Source organism: Aethalodelphis obliquidens, unplaced genomic scaffold, assembly GCF_003676395.1.
Source record: "Aethalodelphis obliquidens isolate GAN/ISIS:26980383/991018 unplaced genomic scaffold, ASM367639v1 scaffold12, whole genome shotgun sequence".
Taxonomy (NCBI): domain Eukaryota; kingdom Metazoa; phylum Chordata; class Mammalia; order Artiodactyla; family Delphinidae; genus Aethalodelphis; species Aethalodelphis obliquidens.
Genome location: NW_020837956.1, coordinates 12,043,447 through 12,059,008, shown reverse-complemented (window position 1 = coordinate 12,059,008; position 15,562 = coordinate 12,043,447). Strand labels below are relative to the sequence as shown.

Sequence of the window (15,562 nt, the reverse complement as noted above, 5' to 3'; positions counted from 1 at the left end):
TTCTCTAGTTGCAGCGAGCGGGGGCTACTCTCTTATTGTGGTGTGCGGGCTTCTCATTGCGGTGGCTTCTCTTGTTGCAGAGCACGGGCTCTAGGCGCATGGGCTTCAGTAGCTGTGGCACGCAGGCTCAGTAGTTGTGGTTCGCGGGCCCTAGAGCACAGGCTCAGTAGTTGTGGTGCACGGGCTTAGTTGTTCTGCGGCATGTGGGATCTTCCTGGACCAGGGCTTGAACCTATGTCCCCTGCACTGGCAGGTGGATTCTTAACCACTGAGGCACCAGGGAAGTCCAGTGTGTGGTTTTGGTTAAACTTCATAGTGTAAATTCTACGGAATTTAAATGTTTGAGATGAGGAAAGATATTGCTTTTGGTCTTAGCACTGGGGCAAAAGGGTGAAAGCCTTTTAGAATATTCATGGCTAGCATGGTTAGCTTAGCATAGGTATGTCAATAAATCATTGCCATAGCTCTGTGATAATTGGAGATCTCTCTCTCTCTCTCTCTCTCTCTCTCTCTCTCCCTGTGTGTGTGTGTACCTTTTTGTAAGAAAATATTTATTTAAGAACTTTCTGTGTAGAGAAATACGATGAATGTCATAAAGCACCTAGATATTATGATAAGTGTGTTTGGAGAAGGCAAAAGTGTTTTGTTTCCTCAATATTTAAACGTGGCCAACACATAAATTGGGATGTTTAAATGCTACGGGAATACTGACAGTAACAAAGAAGGACTCTAGTGTAATATAGAGGATAATTCTCTCTAACCTAGAAAGGAGAGTTGGGTGCTGAAGGATGACGTCATCAAAACAACACTGGAGGAAGATGCATTTGGCATCAGTGTCCAGGATAACTTCAGGATGATCTGCCCGTGAACCCAGCTGTCCTGGAATCACTGGGGCCAAGGAGGGAGCTGGAATAATAATCCAGATGTGAGGTGATAGAGGCATAGTGATAGCAAGTGGTAGAAATGAAGAGGAAAGATTGGCTATAAAGACATTTAAAAGGAAGAATCCCTACCACTTCGTGAATGCGATAGAAAATTCTGAAATATTGGGTCTGAGTGTCTTGACTGACTTGTCAACACCAGAAAGAGAGAGAAGTGAGGAGGGGCAGTTGGACCACAGGGAAATATGTGTTGACCTTTAGACATACTGAGTTCTACAACACAGTGAAACGCCCAGGTGGAAATTCTCTAGCTCTATCCCTGTCGTTTTAGGACACTGTTATTCTCCAAGGGAGATATTGGTGATATCAGATCTGGAGATGGCAAAGGGAAATTTAAGACGAGTGAAGAAGAAGCTAAGTTTGAAAACGTTGAGGGCACGGCACCGCCCTCAGCACTGCTGAGACATGCCTCGGTGTTCTGGTTGGGTATGTGATCTCCCATCACCTTGACTACCTGCCAGGCTAAATGCCCTCATACATCGACTGTGCCCTGGCTTAGACTCCTGCTTCTCCTCGCCTGCAAGGATTTAGCTTGTGGTCAGGGATTAGAAGGTGTCAACTTTATGACTTAAAAACACAGAAGAGCATTCTTCTTTTACAGTGGGCTCAAATATGGAAGCCTCCAAATCTGTCGGGTAGATACGTAAGTCAGACATATTGAGTGGAATGCCAGTGTCTCTGATCTAGTCCTCTTGGTAAAGTTTAACTCATCCTTTGAGAGTCAACTCAAAAGTTACTGTCTCTAAGTAGCCTTCCTGACTTCCCCAGGTGGTTGGTCTCTTCATTGTCCACGTTGCCACACACTTTGTTCTGCTTTGTGCTACAGTGCACAGAAAAATCTATGTGTCTGTCTCTCACCACTAGACTGGGAGCATCCAGAAGATGGGAACCATTGATTCATCTTTGTATTTCCCACTCCCTTAACAGAGTGGGGCTCGTGGGTGATAGTTCATTGTTGGAAATATCCAAAAGAGAAGATGTAAGAACGTGGATGGAACGATATGCAGTTGCTGTAGCAAAACCTGTACACACATCATATGTCACATCCCCGCTGATGCTGTTAATGCTACACCAGCGGAGGCAGTGCTCTCATTACCTGCTGCTGGCCCGTATTTGTAACGTGTGACATTGTTTATGGAATACTGTCAAGGGTAATCCATCACATAGTAACCTTTGGATTATATGCTGAGACTGGTCTTCAACATAGACATAAATGCACTTCAAGGATCGTGCTATTTTCTGAGAAGGGTATGATCAAGGGTTCTGGCTAGGAAAATGAAGCAGAACATTACTTTCTTTTAAGTTAAACATAAGTGCCTGAAAAAGAGGTTTCCTTCTGTCAGCCCCAGTCGGGTCATGGTTATTGTGTGAACATAATCAGATGACTCTGAAATGTGGCAGAATATTTTTTTCTTAGAGTAACTCAGGGTTTGAAAAGGGGGTGAAGAGTTGCTAAAGGTTTGACCACCCTTGGAACTTGCAAGGTTTGTAATATCTTTATCTTTATCTGATATCTTTATCTCAAGAGGTGTTTTAAAAAATAAAAGGACACATGACAACTTGAGCGAATTTCAGATATCGGCTGTGGGCTCACAGTTAAAGATATTCTCTCTGTATCCATAAAGATTTAGGAATTTACACATAGTATAGAGAGAGTATAAATAAAAGAGAGCTTCTAAGTCTCATCATTTTTGTGTAAATCCAGATAAGACTCCTTTGATGAGCTTAGCGGTTCCTGTTAAGGAAAAGCTTATAGGTGAGAGGAACACTAAAATTATAATTCTTTGTCTTCCTTAATTAGACTGAAGCTCGCCATAGATCTTGCTGAAGCTGTGATAAAATTCAGGTAATAATCCACATTGTCAGGTCAGCAGAAATGGGCACGGGGCATCCAGTATGACTGAAGGATTTGCTTAAGTGATCTCTCTGTGAACGGAGGTGCTCAGGAGAGGCACACAGTCTTCATGGGAAATAAACCCTCTGAAGATGCTGAGTACAAACAGCAACGAAAATAAATCCCAGCAAGTTTCTTATATCACCCTTACAGATGTCACTTCAGAGGAAATATATAAATCACATTCATACCAATTGACGTGGGGCACTAATTAGTAAGTCCCATTAAATCGTGGAGTAATGACATTCAGCATCTAATGAATGCCTCATCATCTTTTGATCATTAATATTTCACAGCATAAGAACACAAGAATTGGCATCCCTGGGCTCACGCAGCATGGTTTTCTGTCTGTGATGCGGCCCCAGGGGCACTAAGTGGCACGAGGGTATTGCTCCTTTGTCGTGAGGCTGCACAACACAATTAACTCAGGACCCTGAGTCCTAACGTTTCCTCACTGTAGAAAATGTGAATCTGCCTGCCATTCTCCGAATTAACATCTGCGACTGCCCAGTGCCCTGGAAAACAGACGCAGGCTGAGATGTTGACTTTGCTTCGCTGCTGACCCTCACAGTCCATGCAAGAAACTTGCACAGGAGATAAAAAACAAATCGTTCCTCTGATTTATTACTAAGGGCTTTCTTTATTCAAAGGCAGTTATCACCTCACAGAGCAGGTGCCATTGCAAGGGCTTGTTGATCCTGTGCGCTTCTAGAAATGCCAGGAGGCCGTCACTCCGGCGGGAGATGGAGGTGGTCAACGAAAAAGAAGTCCATCTCCGAGCAGGCTGGAGTGGGAGAAAATCTCTGGCCCTAGAGACCTATGGCTCCAGTGACGCTCGGTGCCTTTCTTTCAGAAGAGGGGCTGGAGCGGAGAGAGCGCTGAGAGGCTGCCGTGGGCAAGTGAGAGAGAAAGGGAGGATGACAGGGAGACAGAGCTGCCGAGGGGTCTCCGAGGCTGCATCCTTCAGGAGGACGGAGAAAGGGTCTTCGTCTCCAGATCGAGATTCCTAAGAGTTAAATATCACCACGCAGCCCGACCCGGATGGGATTTGTTTCTGGGTAGAAAACGCGACACTGATCAACATCAACTTGGACAAGTGACAAGACTAGGTCTGATGTTGGTGGATGTCTTTTCAGGTCGTTGGAGGGGAGAGGACGGCAGGCAGTGTGCTCGGGGGTAGCTGGAGAGAAACATCGCGTCCAGGGCAGCGATAGAAAGCGACAAGGAGGAGGCCAACAGAGGGACGAAAAGAGAGGGAGGAAGAGTTGAAGAAAAGTAGGGGGAAAGTAGGGACAGGGTGAAGAGGAGAGAGGAAGGGACGAGGGAGAAGTGAGGGCGGCGAGGAGGGATCCACAAGGGAAGGGGGATCGCGGGAGAGCAGGGAGGACGGGTTGGTCGCGAGGTGCAGAGCGGGCGCAGGGGTGCGCGGGGGTGGCGGCGCCGGGAGGGAGGCGAGGGGGCTGCGGGAGAGGCGGGGGGCGAGGGAGCGCTCGAGGCTCGGGGAGGCGCGGAGCGGCGGACCGGGGAGGGGGCGGGCGCGCGGTCGAAAGGGAGCCGAGGAGGGAGCGCGCCGGGCCGGGAGCCGAGGGCGGGCGGGAGGTGGGGGGCAGGTGGGGGAGCGCGGAGCGAGCGGAGGCCAAGTGCATTGTGTCTGGCGGCGGCGCGCGAGCCCACCGGCGGCCGCGGCGGGGCGGGCAGCCATGGAGCCGCGGGCGCTCGTCACAGCGCTCAGCCTCGGCCTCAGCCTCTGCTCCCTGGGGCTGCTGGTCACGGCCATCTTCACCGACCACTGGTACGAGACCGACCCCCGGCGCCACAAGGAGAGCTGCGAGCGCAGCCGCGCGGGCGCCGACCCCCCGGACCAGAAGAACCGCCTGATGCCGCTGTCTCACCTGCCGCTGCGGGACTCGCCCCCCCTCGGGCGCCGGCTGCTCCCGGGCGGCCCCGGGCGCGCCGACCCCGAGTCCTGGCGCTCGCTGCTGGGGCTCGGCGGGCTGGACGCCGAGTGCGGCCGGCCGCTCTTCGCCACCTATTCGGGCCTCTGGAGGAAGTGCTACTTCCTGGGCATCGACCGGGACATCGACACCCTCATCCTGAAAGGTGAGCGGCGGGCGCGCCCTGCGCCCCGGGCGCCCGCGCGTGGAGCGCAGCCCGCGGCTCCCCAGGGGCGCGCCTGTCCCCGCGGCCGCCTCCCTGCCGCGTCCCCGGCACATTCTTTCGTCTCCCCCGCCGCCTCCTTTCTTTACCCCTCCCCTCTCTCTTTCTTTCCCCGTCCCTCCCTTGTTCTCTCCCGCTCCTCTTTCTTTCCCCGGCTCTCTTCTTTCCTCTCCATCCTCCTTTTCTTTTTCCCCTCTTCCCTCAAGTCTGGGCTTCAGCCCCCCGCCTCTATCTCCTTTGCTTCCTTGGCCTCCTTTCCCCCCTCTTCTCCTCGCCTCTCGTCCTTCGCTGTCTTTGTACACGTGCCTGACTTGGAACGCACGGGTCTGTTTTCTGGACGCTGCTCCCCGGGAAGGTAAACATCAAAAAGACCCGACCTTTCCCAGTTGGGCTCCTTCCCTTAAGTTGTACTTTCCTTTTAGAAATACCTTTGAAGGAAAAGTGGTGCAAACCTCAGAAGAGGAGGAAAAGGGCTTTTTCTTGTATTGTGCTGATGTTGGTAGCAGACGGGACTGATGTGGTATGCCAGCCTGGCAGGCTAATGGGGAGCTCAGGAGGCGGGAGGAACCTTCCTCTAAACCCCCGAAGTGCAGGGTTCCTTTGGGTTAGACCTCAGATAACATTAATGCATTGGTGGAGGCAGCTGAATGCCGATAGGACATCTACTTTTTTCCAACCTTCCTGATGACTGGGCACACCATCCTTAGGCTAATCACACGAGGGCGAGGAGAGTGGAAAACCTGTCCAAGCCTTTTAAAGTAGAGCTTTCCGTATTTGCACATGGAGTCTCTACAGAATCACTCTCTCTTAAATTTGTGATACCTCGTAAGGCTGTTTTTGTTGTTGTTTTGTTATTTGACACTGAGTTGTAGAGCATCAATTTGCTCTTCTGAGGTCTAGGTGACACCTGGCTCCCATGTGCGTAATCGGATCGTTTGAATTTTTTTGGTAAATGTCATTCATGTGAGAATATTCAGTGTGACAGTCCTACTGCTGAGGCTTCCTTCTAACTTTCCGAGCTTGACCCTTATTACAAATTCTTTTTCTCTGAGATGGAAAGAATAAAACAACCCACCTTCTTCCCTGGGACTCATTATTGCGAAAAAAGAAGACGTCTAAAATCAGTACATTTAAAGATTTAGTAGCCATTCAGGAAAGCAAAGAAGCAGATTTGTGTTGAATTCCGGTTTGGAATGGAATTGCATGGAAAGGAGGGGGTTAATAACATGTTGGCCTCAGAGTGTTGTTCGTTGGCGTATTCCTCATTTCTCAAACATGTCAACTTCTTCCTTCCCATGGCTAGCTCAGCTGGGGACTGCCATCTGAAATCTGTCTGTGTGTGGAAGGACTCCAGCGCTCTTGGGGGGAAGCAGATACACTAACCTTCCTTTGGGAAGGGCGCTGTAGTCTTCCTCTCCTAACTCACATCCAAATCTGATTTCTCCTCATGAAGATGCTGCATAATTAATTTGGATAGTAGCATAGTACATGAACAAACTGTAAAAGCTGAATTTGGAGGTTCGGTTATGGAATGCTCGCTTAGGCAAGGCAATTTTGAAAGCTAAGCAGTGTAGTCTGTCTTTGGAAATGACAGAGCTGCATTTCCTTACGCTCTTCCTCTGCCGAGAGTATTTGATTGCATGTAAACTGGATATAGAATAATGCCTGAAAGAGCAGGGTAGAGTTCATTCAATCCAATGGCAGGCAGGAGAGGGTGTCCCAGAGGACACTTGCCCATTCCCCACCTCCCCACCTGGGCTGGCTAGCTGAGGTGCTGAGCTCCAGGGAAGTTCAGAATCGAATAATCCTAGAGGCTGAAGGGACTTTAGCGGTCATTCAATCCAACCTCCCCCGCATTGTTGACTCCCTTCTTCTACATCTTTCTGACAAACAGTTGTCCAGCCTAGCACTTTCCTAAGACAGAACTTGTGTGCTAATTAAAAGAATTATAGTTTTCTAGTCATAAATGCAAGTTTGTATTAAAACGATCTCAGGGCTTCCCTGGTGGCGCAGTGGTTGAGAGTCCATCTGCCGATGCAGGGGACACGGGTTCGTGCCCCGATCTGGGAGGATCCCACGTGCTGCGGAGAGGCTGGGCCCGTGAGCCATGGCCGCTGAGCCTGTGCATCCGGAGCCTGTGCTCCACAACGGGAGAGACCACAGCAGTGAGGCCCGCGTACCGCAAAAAAACCAAAAAAAACAAAAAAAAAAACGGTCTCAGATTTGTAATACTGATGGTGTTTAGCTAATCCTTTTTGTAGGATACTAAAGAGTTCTAGGTTGTCATCAGAAGACCTGGGCTCCATTGCTGGCTCTACTGCTAAATCGCAGGGCTTCCTCCAACAAGTGTCCAGGCCTCCTTGGCCTTCAGTTTTCTAGTTCATAGTAGGAAGGCTCACTGTTCTTTAGGGGATTTTCTAGTTCTAAAATCTGTCATTGTTGTACTAATAGCAATGTAAATTTAGCTTCCTGGGAAGCCTGACATTATTGACATGAGGAGTTTGGAGGAAATGACAGACGTTCAGTACGTTACGTCCTTGATCATAATTTGTTGTTTGGGAGATGGCCAGAAGAGCCTCAAGTACTTTCAGTATTGCTACTCATCTACCTTGGGCTACCTACATAACTCTTCTAGATCTCAGTTTCATCATCTGTGAGATGAATGGGTGAAATGAACAGCTTTAAAATTCTGTGATTCTAAGAATAATTTCAACAAATGATTTTGACACCCATGTTAGGTAGACATTATTACCTTTGTTTTGGCATCTGTGATATGAATTTGGCATTTGTGGTGTATTTTGACATCTGTGGCTGTGGTATGAATGTCTTAAATGAGCCCTGTATAACTAGAAATCAACATGACATCTAATTAAAAACTTTGGACAACTAGGGTCCCACATTTCATTCTTACTTTCTTCTCTGAACTACCTTATGAGTCCTAAGATTTAGAAATGTTAACGATAGGAAATGAAGAAAAGTAGACTCAGATGGGAGAGTGGGGAGGGGTGGAAAGGGCCACAAGAAGTGCCTGACATACTTAATGAGCTTTTGAGGGAAAAAAGAGGTCAGCCTTTCTTCGTGTGGACTTAGAGCACAAAGCCAGGAGGTGGGGGCTTCCCTGGTGGCGCAGTGATTGAGAGTCCGCCTGCCTATGCAGGGGACATGGGTTCGTGTCCCGGTCCGGGAAGATCCCACATGCCGCGGAGTGGCTGGACCCGTGAGCCATGGCCGCTGAGCCTGCGCGTCTGGAGCCTGTGCTCCGCAACGGGAGACGCCACAACAGTGAGAGGCCCACGTACCGCAAAAACAAAAACAAAAACAAAAACAAAGCCAGGAGGTGGGTGAAAGTTACAGAGGGGAAAATGTAGAGTTGATAATATGGAAGACCTCTCACAATTGGAATTGTTTGCATTTCCTGGAGGCTGGGAAAATATTTCTGAGAGATGTAGAGGAAAAAGAAACAGACAATGTGGAGAATAAGAGATTGGCTCAGAAGTGCAACATACAGGCTCTGTAGTGTTCATCTACTTAAGAGAAATCACATGAGCCAGAAGAGCAGTGTCTCATTGGGACAAGTATTTGGGAAAATCATCAAACTCTGATTGTCACCCTTTCATTATGATTCTGTTTACTTGTAGCCCAGAGTGACCCTAGAAGGTCTCCCCTAGATTGGACCTCCAACCAGGACCTTCAGTAAGAATGGAGGTAAAGTTATAGATAAATCTGTTAAGGACCAAGACTAGAACTCGATGCTACTCTCCCAGGCTGACGAAAGACCAGCCACCAGCACAGTTTGCATACTGTTGTTTTTCCTCTTACTGTATTGACTAATCCACATTTCACTCTCTTGCCCACTGGGATAACATGGGAACTTACAAATACTGTAGAGATATTAAGTTCACACTATATTATCATAGTTTACTATCCAATAAAACAAATGCCCATTGAAAGGCTGTTAAGTGCAAGGTCATATTAGGGAGATTTTGGCTACACATGTGGGGATTCTTTTGTGTTTGAGCTGGTCAATTGACTAACTTATTCTTCCATACATAGACCCTTCTTGCAGTTAACTTTTGTTGCTAAGGAAGCTTTGCTCTTCACAGTAAAGACAGTCTCTGATAAGTATGCAAATGAAGTCATCCTCCACCCAGCAACAGGGGGGCTAGAATAGTTGAAGGAGCCTTGTGGTAGGAACTTGAGAGAATGGGTTTAAAGAGTAGGTTCTTGGGCTTCCCTGGTGGCGCAGTGGTTGAGAGTCTGCCTGCCAATGCAGGGGACACGGGTTCGTGCCCCAGTCCGTGGAAGATCCCACGTGCTGCGGAGCGGCTGGGCCCGTGAGCCATGGCCGCTGAGCCTGTGCATCCGGAGCCTGTGCTCCGCAATGGGAGAGGCCACAACAGTGAGAGGCCCGCGTAACGCAAAAAAAAAAGAGTATGTTCTTTATTCCTTCATTCATCCAGTTTATTCCCTCAATAAATATATATTGAAAGCCAGGTATTGTTTTAGGTATAGAAGATACAGGATTGAACAAAATGGATAAAAACGCCTGCCCTAATAGAGTTTATATCAAGTGGTGGAGTTATTTTCTAGTGGATTATATAGTCATTACTCTTAGTAGGCTGTGGGAAGAACGCTGTGCAAGCTGCTAGAGCTGGTAAGTACGTGACGGAAAATACAGTGCAGAGTGATGGAGAGCTGTACCCTTTGGGGGACGCCCGGCCATTCTGTTCCAAGTGCAATTCTTAGGTTTAAACTACTGGTTGAACAGTAAAATAGGAGGACAGATGGAAGGAGACTCAGTTGGAAACATTCTATAATGCTTCTTTCAGTTACTGAAAACACTGAGTTTAATAAATAAACATTGAAGAGTCTTGTGAATACATTATGTGGAACTTCGGAGAAATTAATTTTGAATAGGAGTTAGTCATTGAAATGATATCAAAAGTGCCAACTGTTCTTACTAGCCTTAACTTTAATTGAAAAAAAATTTTTAATTAAAAAATTTCATTAAAAACAATTAACACTATTTTTCAAATAGATGTACTTTGTTTATGTAAACCAAATCCTAATATTATATATTGCCTGCAATAAACAAAAGGAAAATGAATGTTGTAGTGTTTTGTTTTTATGAAATTAAAAGTGATAGAATTTCAGCAATGTGAAGATTCTAATTCTGTAGGCATACTGTTAACCTGGATAAATCATTTGGGATTGAATTCTTGAAACTTGAAATACAGCATGTCCTTGTGGTTTCAGAAGCATTTTTCCTTTAATGAGATAAACAGAGATATCAAAGACAGTAGGACATAAATACTTTGTCATTTCGCTCTCTGCAAGTAAAAGAAAGTAGGAGGATTGGTAGGAATTCCTTGGGTCTCTTCTTCACTCTGCTAATGATATATCTGTTTCCCCTGTTGGCTTATTTTCCATGAAATTAATAGTCTGTACAGGACCCACTACGTTCTACCTGACACAGAAATAGATTGATGATTTTCTCCAGCTCATTTGTAGACCAAAGTATCATTTGTGTTAGAATAATTATCTCCCAAGAGCAGATGTATCTGGGAAATCTGAGAGGCAAGCACTGTTTCTCTTCCCTGACCCATTTGTTCACATACTGTTCTCAGACCTTCTCTTGGACCAGAAGATGCTGCTGGCAAAGGGATTCCTCAGTTTTGGGGGTGCTGGGGGTATCATTAAGACTTTCTTTTTCTTTCTTTACTTCTCAAGGCAGTGGTCTCCAAACTTGTCTTCAGACTCACTCTATGTAATTTATATTTATTCATTTTAAAATCAGGTGCATGGACTGTCCTGACATATACATCATGAAACACAGACAAAAGCAAACCTTGAAGGGATGGGGTAATAAATAGAAAAAGAAGTTCAACTGTTTTCACCCACACTTTCCAAAGGACTGCTTGTGTACCCCCTGGCATGTATACGCTCCTCTTGGAAGACTGCTGTTCTCACTGCACATCAGCAAAGCTGAGTTTTTCATCTGGGCAGAAGAAGAAGGACTGTTTGTTTACTATCATGGCTGACCTCTGTCGTGGGTCTCCTAGGCCACCGTTGTATCACACGTATTCATCTTGCACAGGGGACAGAAGAAGATGCATTTTATGTCTGTATCATTTCTGACCTTAGGCACAGCGTTACCCAAGTGTGATACCCTATGTTTCAACACATCCTGTTGCTAACACTCCTGAAGGTTATCTTGCATAGAAATTAGATTCTTACTCGCCTCTCTGCTATCAAAAAAAAAAAAGATACTTGCTTCCATTCTTTCCATCTGCACAGGGAAGTCACCTTTTAAAAGTGATTCATAAACACAAAAGTGGTTGGTGCTTTAAGCGGTTTGTGATCAAAATTGCCAGAGTCAGTGCCATTTGTATCCACCATGTCTCATGGATAACATTTAGCAATGGCCTTGAGGGGAAAAATGGAAGAGTTTTTGGCTATGCCATCGAAAGTTCACATCCAGTTATACCCGAGTGGCTGTGATTTTTTCCTTAGCTCCTGATTTTTCTTTTTCAAAGCTCAAAATGAGCCGTTAAACCCCATCAGGCAGACTGCTCATAATTGCAAGTGTTCTTGATTACCACAGAAGATATGCTTTTGTTTGGGGAGCATCTGGAAGTTACGTTCCACCGAGGGAGTAACCGAGTCTCCCAGTGTCAATGCTAAATGGGAGACCATGGGGAGTGGCCACATTGAAGGAATTTAGGCAGGTCCTAGGGTTTTCCCAACAGTTACCAAGGGTGAACGCTCCTTTCCTCTTTGAGCCCACCTGCAGTGTGGTATACCCCAGGTTACTGACCTTTGACCTCTGCCAAGCAAACTGTGACCTCAGGTTGACTGTGTCCTTATTCCTGAGTCCATCTTTCTTGTGTCTGTCCACCTTGTCTTTCAGAGAGATTCCACTGTCCTTCTTTGACACTCAATTGTGTGACCATCTGAGGCCCATTTTCCTGTATTATTTGCTGGTTAAAAGAATAAAAATAGGGCTTCCCTGGTGGCGCAGTAGTTGAGAGTCCGCCTGCCGATGCAGGGGACACGGGTTCGTGCCCTGGTCCGGGAAGATCCCACGTGCCGTGGAGCGGCTGGGCCCGCGAACCATGGCCGCTGAGCCTGCGCGTCCGGAGCCTGTGCTCCGCAACGGGAGAGGCCACAACAGTGAGAGGCCCGCGTACCGCAAAATAAATAAATAAATAAATTAAAAAACCCATAAGAAAAACCCACTACACCATTGCTATTGTCTAAAGCTTTGCACAACTGGTTGTAAAGATTTTTATCAAAATAAAGGCGTTTTTCAGTAGAAAATGGACTTTATCTTCAAAACCTGGTAAAATTTATGATGGTTTATTTTTTCACTTTTTTACAGTGTTTCCCTGTGGTTAAAAGTGATTGCAGTGATTAATCTGTTTTATTGCAAGTTTTAACTAAAAGGATGTAGCTGAACTTGGAGCCTGAGAGAGCCCACATCGGCCCTCTTGAAGCTGACAGCCTTTGTTTGCTGCAGAGTACGGGGAAACTACAGGCTGCATTCCATCTTTCTTGTAACTCAGCCAGATAAGCTGATTGCAGACCAAATAATAATGTCATGGGGACACCCATCAGGGAATGCATTAGCAAGTGAAAAAAGGGGAACAATACAAACCATATTTCAGTTTCCGTTATCTTGACTGACTGAGGACACACTGAATTATTTTCTGTAATTTGCTGGATGTCCCCCAGTGTTCAGACTTTTAAGTATTTTGTTCATGGGAAAAAATCAATCAACTCATTTCTCCTTCAAGGACCAGAAGGTTGTAATATGTTCCCTTTTGGTTTCTCTGGGTTATTTGATACCACATAGGTAGACGGGGAAGTGATTCCAGAAGTATGTGGGAAATTCTGGATGTATAGATAATTCCAGAAGGCTTCATTGTCCCTTTACGACAGGTACCTCAACTGTAAATCAACACTGATGCCTCCATCTGCCATGCCAGTAAGCACTGACTTGTATCCTTAGCGTCTATAGCAGGCAAGATTGGGAGAGTGGGGCGTGAGGGTAGGGGTGGGAGGCTGTATGTGACTTGGATCTCTCTTGTCTACATTTTAAGGAATTTTTGTTTGGTGCGGGGGATGTAAACATTTGCTTCACTCAGAAATCAGTCAACAAATGTTACTAATGAGTGTTGAAACGAATTGCTTTTGCAAAGAAGAGGCTGCTCAGTGAAAAACACGGGTGCGGTATCCTCCTTGCCCCGTGAGGTTGTGCTTTCTCTAAGGACCCCCAGAGTAGTGAGGAAGAGGGTCTGAGCAGGCGGATGGGGCTGTTGGTTAATTTGAGTTCGAATGCCATTTCTTATGTTCTCACAATTTTGAAAACTGCTTACAGTCATGTTTACAGTTGTCATGGAATTTTTCAGCATGGGCATCCTGTTAAATGGTACTCAAGGAGGTTATCCTGAAAAGCAACAGAATCGATCACTTGTCATGGGTTTGAAAAATTACGGAACTCATCATCAGAGAGACAGTTTGACCTAGCGGAAGATAAACTGTAAGGGGGGAAGAAACTAAAAATACAATGGTCAATGATAATAATTGAGTGTGGGCCAGTTGAAGCTCAGTATGTTTGTTTTATGCCCCTGATACTTAATCACTTATTCCAGGTGATTTAATCCTTAGCATCTAACATATTTTAGGGAGAGTTTGTTCGGTGTTCAGACAATAGAGGTGTTGGTTGAAAGAAGCTAAAACGAACAAATACTAGACAAATAAAGAGGCTGAACTAGAGTGGCAGGAGAAGCGACAGTGACTGCTGACAGGAACGTTTCTGAAAAATACTGTCTTTCTGTTCAGGTGTTTGAAACAAACAAAACAAAAAGGGCACAAGGAAACTGTTTACTATTCAGCAGTAACAGGTAAAATCCAGCCAGAAGATGTCTGCTGAAGAAGCCTCAAAGTCATGTATTTCTTTCCTTTTTTCCTCAGTGTTACCTTTTCTTTCTGAAAGAAACTCAGATTGGTTGGAGGAAAATGGGTAAGCACATGTAGAATCAAAGATTCACAGAGTTGAAAGGAACTTTGAGCCGTGATCCTCACCTAATTTTTTTTCCTGTGATGCCGTGATAGAGGATTTTCATGTGCCCTACAGACTTCTGTCAATTACATGCAATTCCTAGCATACCAGCTCTGACTCCCTCCTTTTCTCTCTGAGCGCGTGTTTTCAGAATGCCTGTGACGGGGAGGGCATGTTGTTATCAGCATAATCTCGATCAGTTTTAATTTATAAAACGGAGTCTAGCTTTTGGACAGGGGAGGCCCTTTGATCTTGTATAGAGGAGGCTTAGAGACAGCCATCTGATTGGCTGTGGGAGTGGGGGCTTTATCCAGGTTGTGTGTTTTTCAGGGGTGAGGCTGGTACAGGGAGCTGGTGGACACTGTGAGCATGCGTACTTCAGTCTCCCAAAGCCGTCCCCAGGCACCACCACTGATTTGGAAATTGGGAGCTGTATTAATAACTAATTACCTGTTAGCCTTATGAACAGGTCCCAACATACCTGATTTAAGAAAGTTAAAAAAAAATGACAGGAGAAATCATAAAAGGTCACAGTTTTGTTTGCCCTCCAAGTGTGACAGAGTTCTTGAAATAAATCTGTCTGAGAGCCCCTGAAAGGCGTTAAACAGAGTAGCTGACTATTCAGTAAACCACACATACAAGAGGATTCTGCAGTCATATTTGATTATGCCATGGGAGAAATTGATGCTTCTTACTAATATGCCCCAGATTTTCATTTTGGAAATTTGTGGCATAGGTATTTTCGAGAGCATGTTTTTATTTCCTAAATTATCACACAGTTCTTGTTTTAGCGCTCTTCCAGTTCTATTTGCAGGTTAAAATGGCAGACCTAATTTTTTTCCCCCCTGGCTAAGTATTCTCCCATATATCTAGCTTTCCAGAGTTGTTTTTATTCCTGAAAAGGTCAGGTATGAAACATAATAATTTGGGTTGTCAGTCTAATTTTTTAAAATGCAATGAATAAAGTGCTTGATAAACATTCATCCACTCACATATGTGGGTTTATCAGTTAAGGATCTTTTAGAGCCGAATAGTAGAAAACCCAAATAAAAATGGCTTAACCTACAAGGAAAGTGTATCATCTCCCATAACAAGAACTCTGGAGGAAGCCTGTACCTAGGCTGGTTAATTAAAGATTGAATTCTGTTGGGCTTTAGTTGTCGCAACAGGGGCGATTTTGCCTTCAGGCTTGTCTCTTGCTGGTCGTCAGCAGGAGTGTCAGTCACTTCATCACATAGCAATAGTTCAAAGGCTAATAAAGCAGGAGAGAGAGCCCATGCCCCTTTTTCCTAAACCATTCTTAAAATGAGCGTAGGGCTTCCCTGGTTGAGAGTCCGCCTGCCGATGCAGTGGACATGGGTTCGTGCTCCGATCCGGGAAGATCCCACATGCCGCAGAGCGGCTGGGCCCGTGAGCCATGGCCACTGAGCCTGCGCGTCCGGAGCCTGTGCTCCGCAATGGGAGAGGCCACAGCAGTGAGAGGCCCGCGTACCGCAAAAAAAAAAA

General features: G+C 45.9%; 1 protein-coding gene across 7 annotated transcripts in view; it reads left to right on the top strand.

Moving 5' to 3' along the window:
• TMEM178A (transmembrane protein 178A) overlaps positions 1-15,562 on the top strand; it is a 249,482-nt gene that overhangs the window by 195,002 nt on the left and 38,918 nt on the right. For 2 of the 7 annotated variants that reach the window (XR_003434083.1, XR_003434085.1), the window contains one exon: positions 2,743-4,409. The exons of 3 other annotated variants lie outside the window; for them this stretch is intronic. Coding sequence is in view for 1 of the 4 variants with exons in the window: in XM_027113319.1 (XP_026969120.1) it covers positions 4,536-4,935 (400 nt within the window). In the remaining 3 variants the exon portion in view is untranslated. Of the gene's footprint in view, positions 1-2,742; positions 4,410-4,461; positions 4,936-15,562 lie in introns of those variants that run through there. 2 more of the 7 variants (XR_003434084.1, XM_027113319.1) reach the window with 2 other exon arrangements.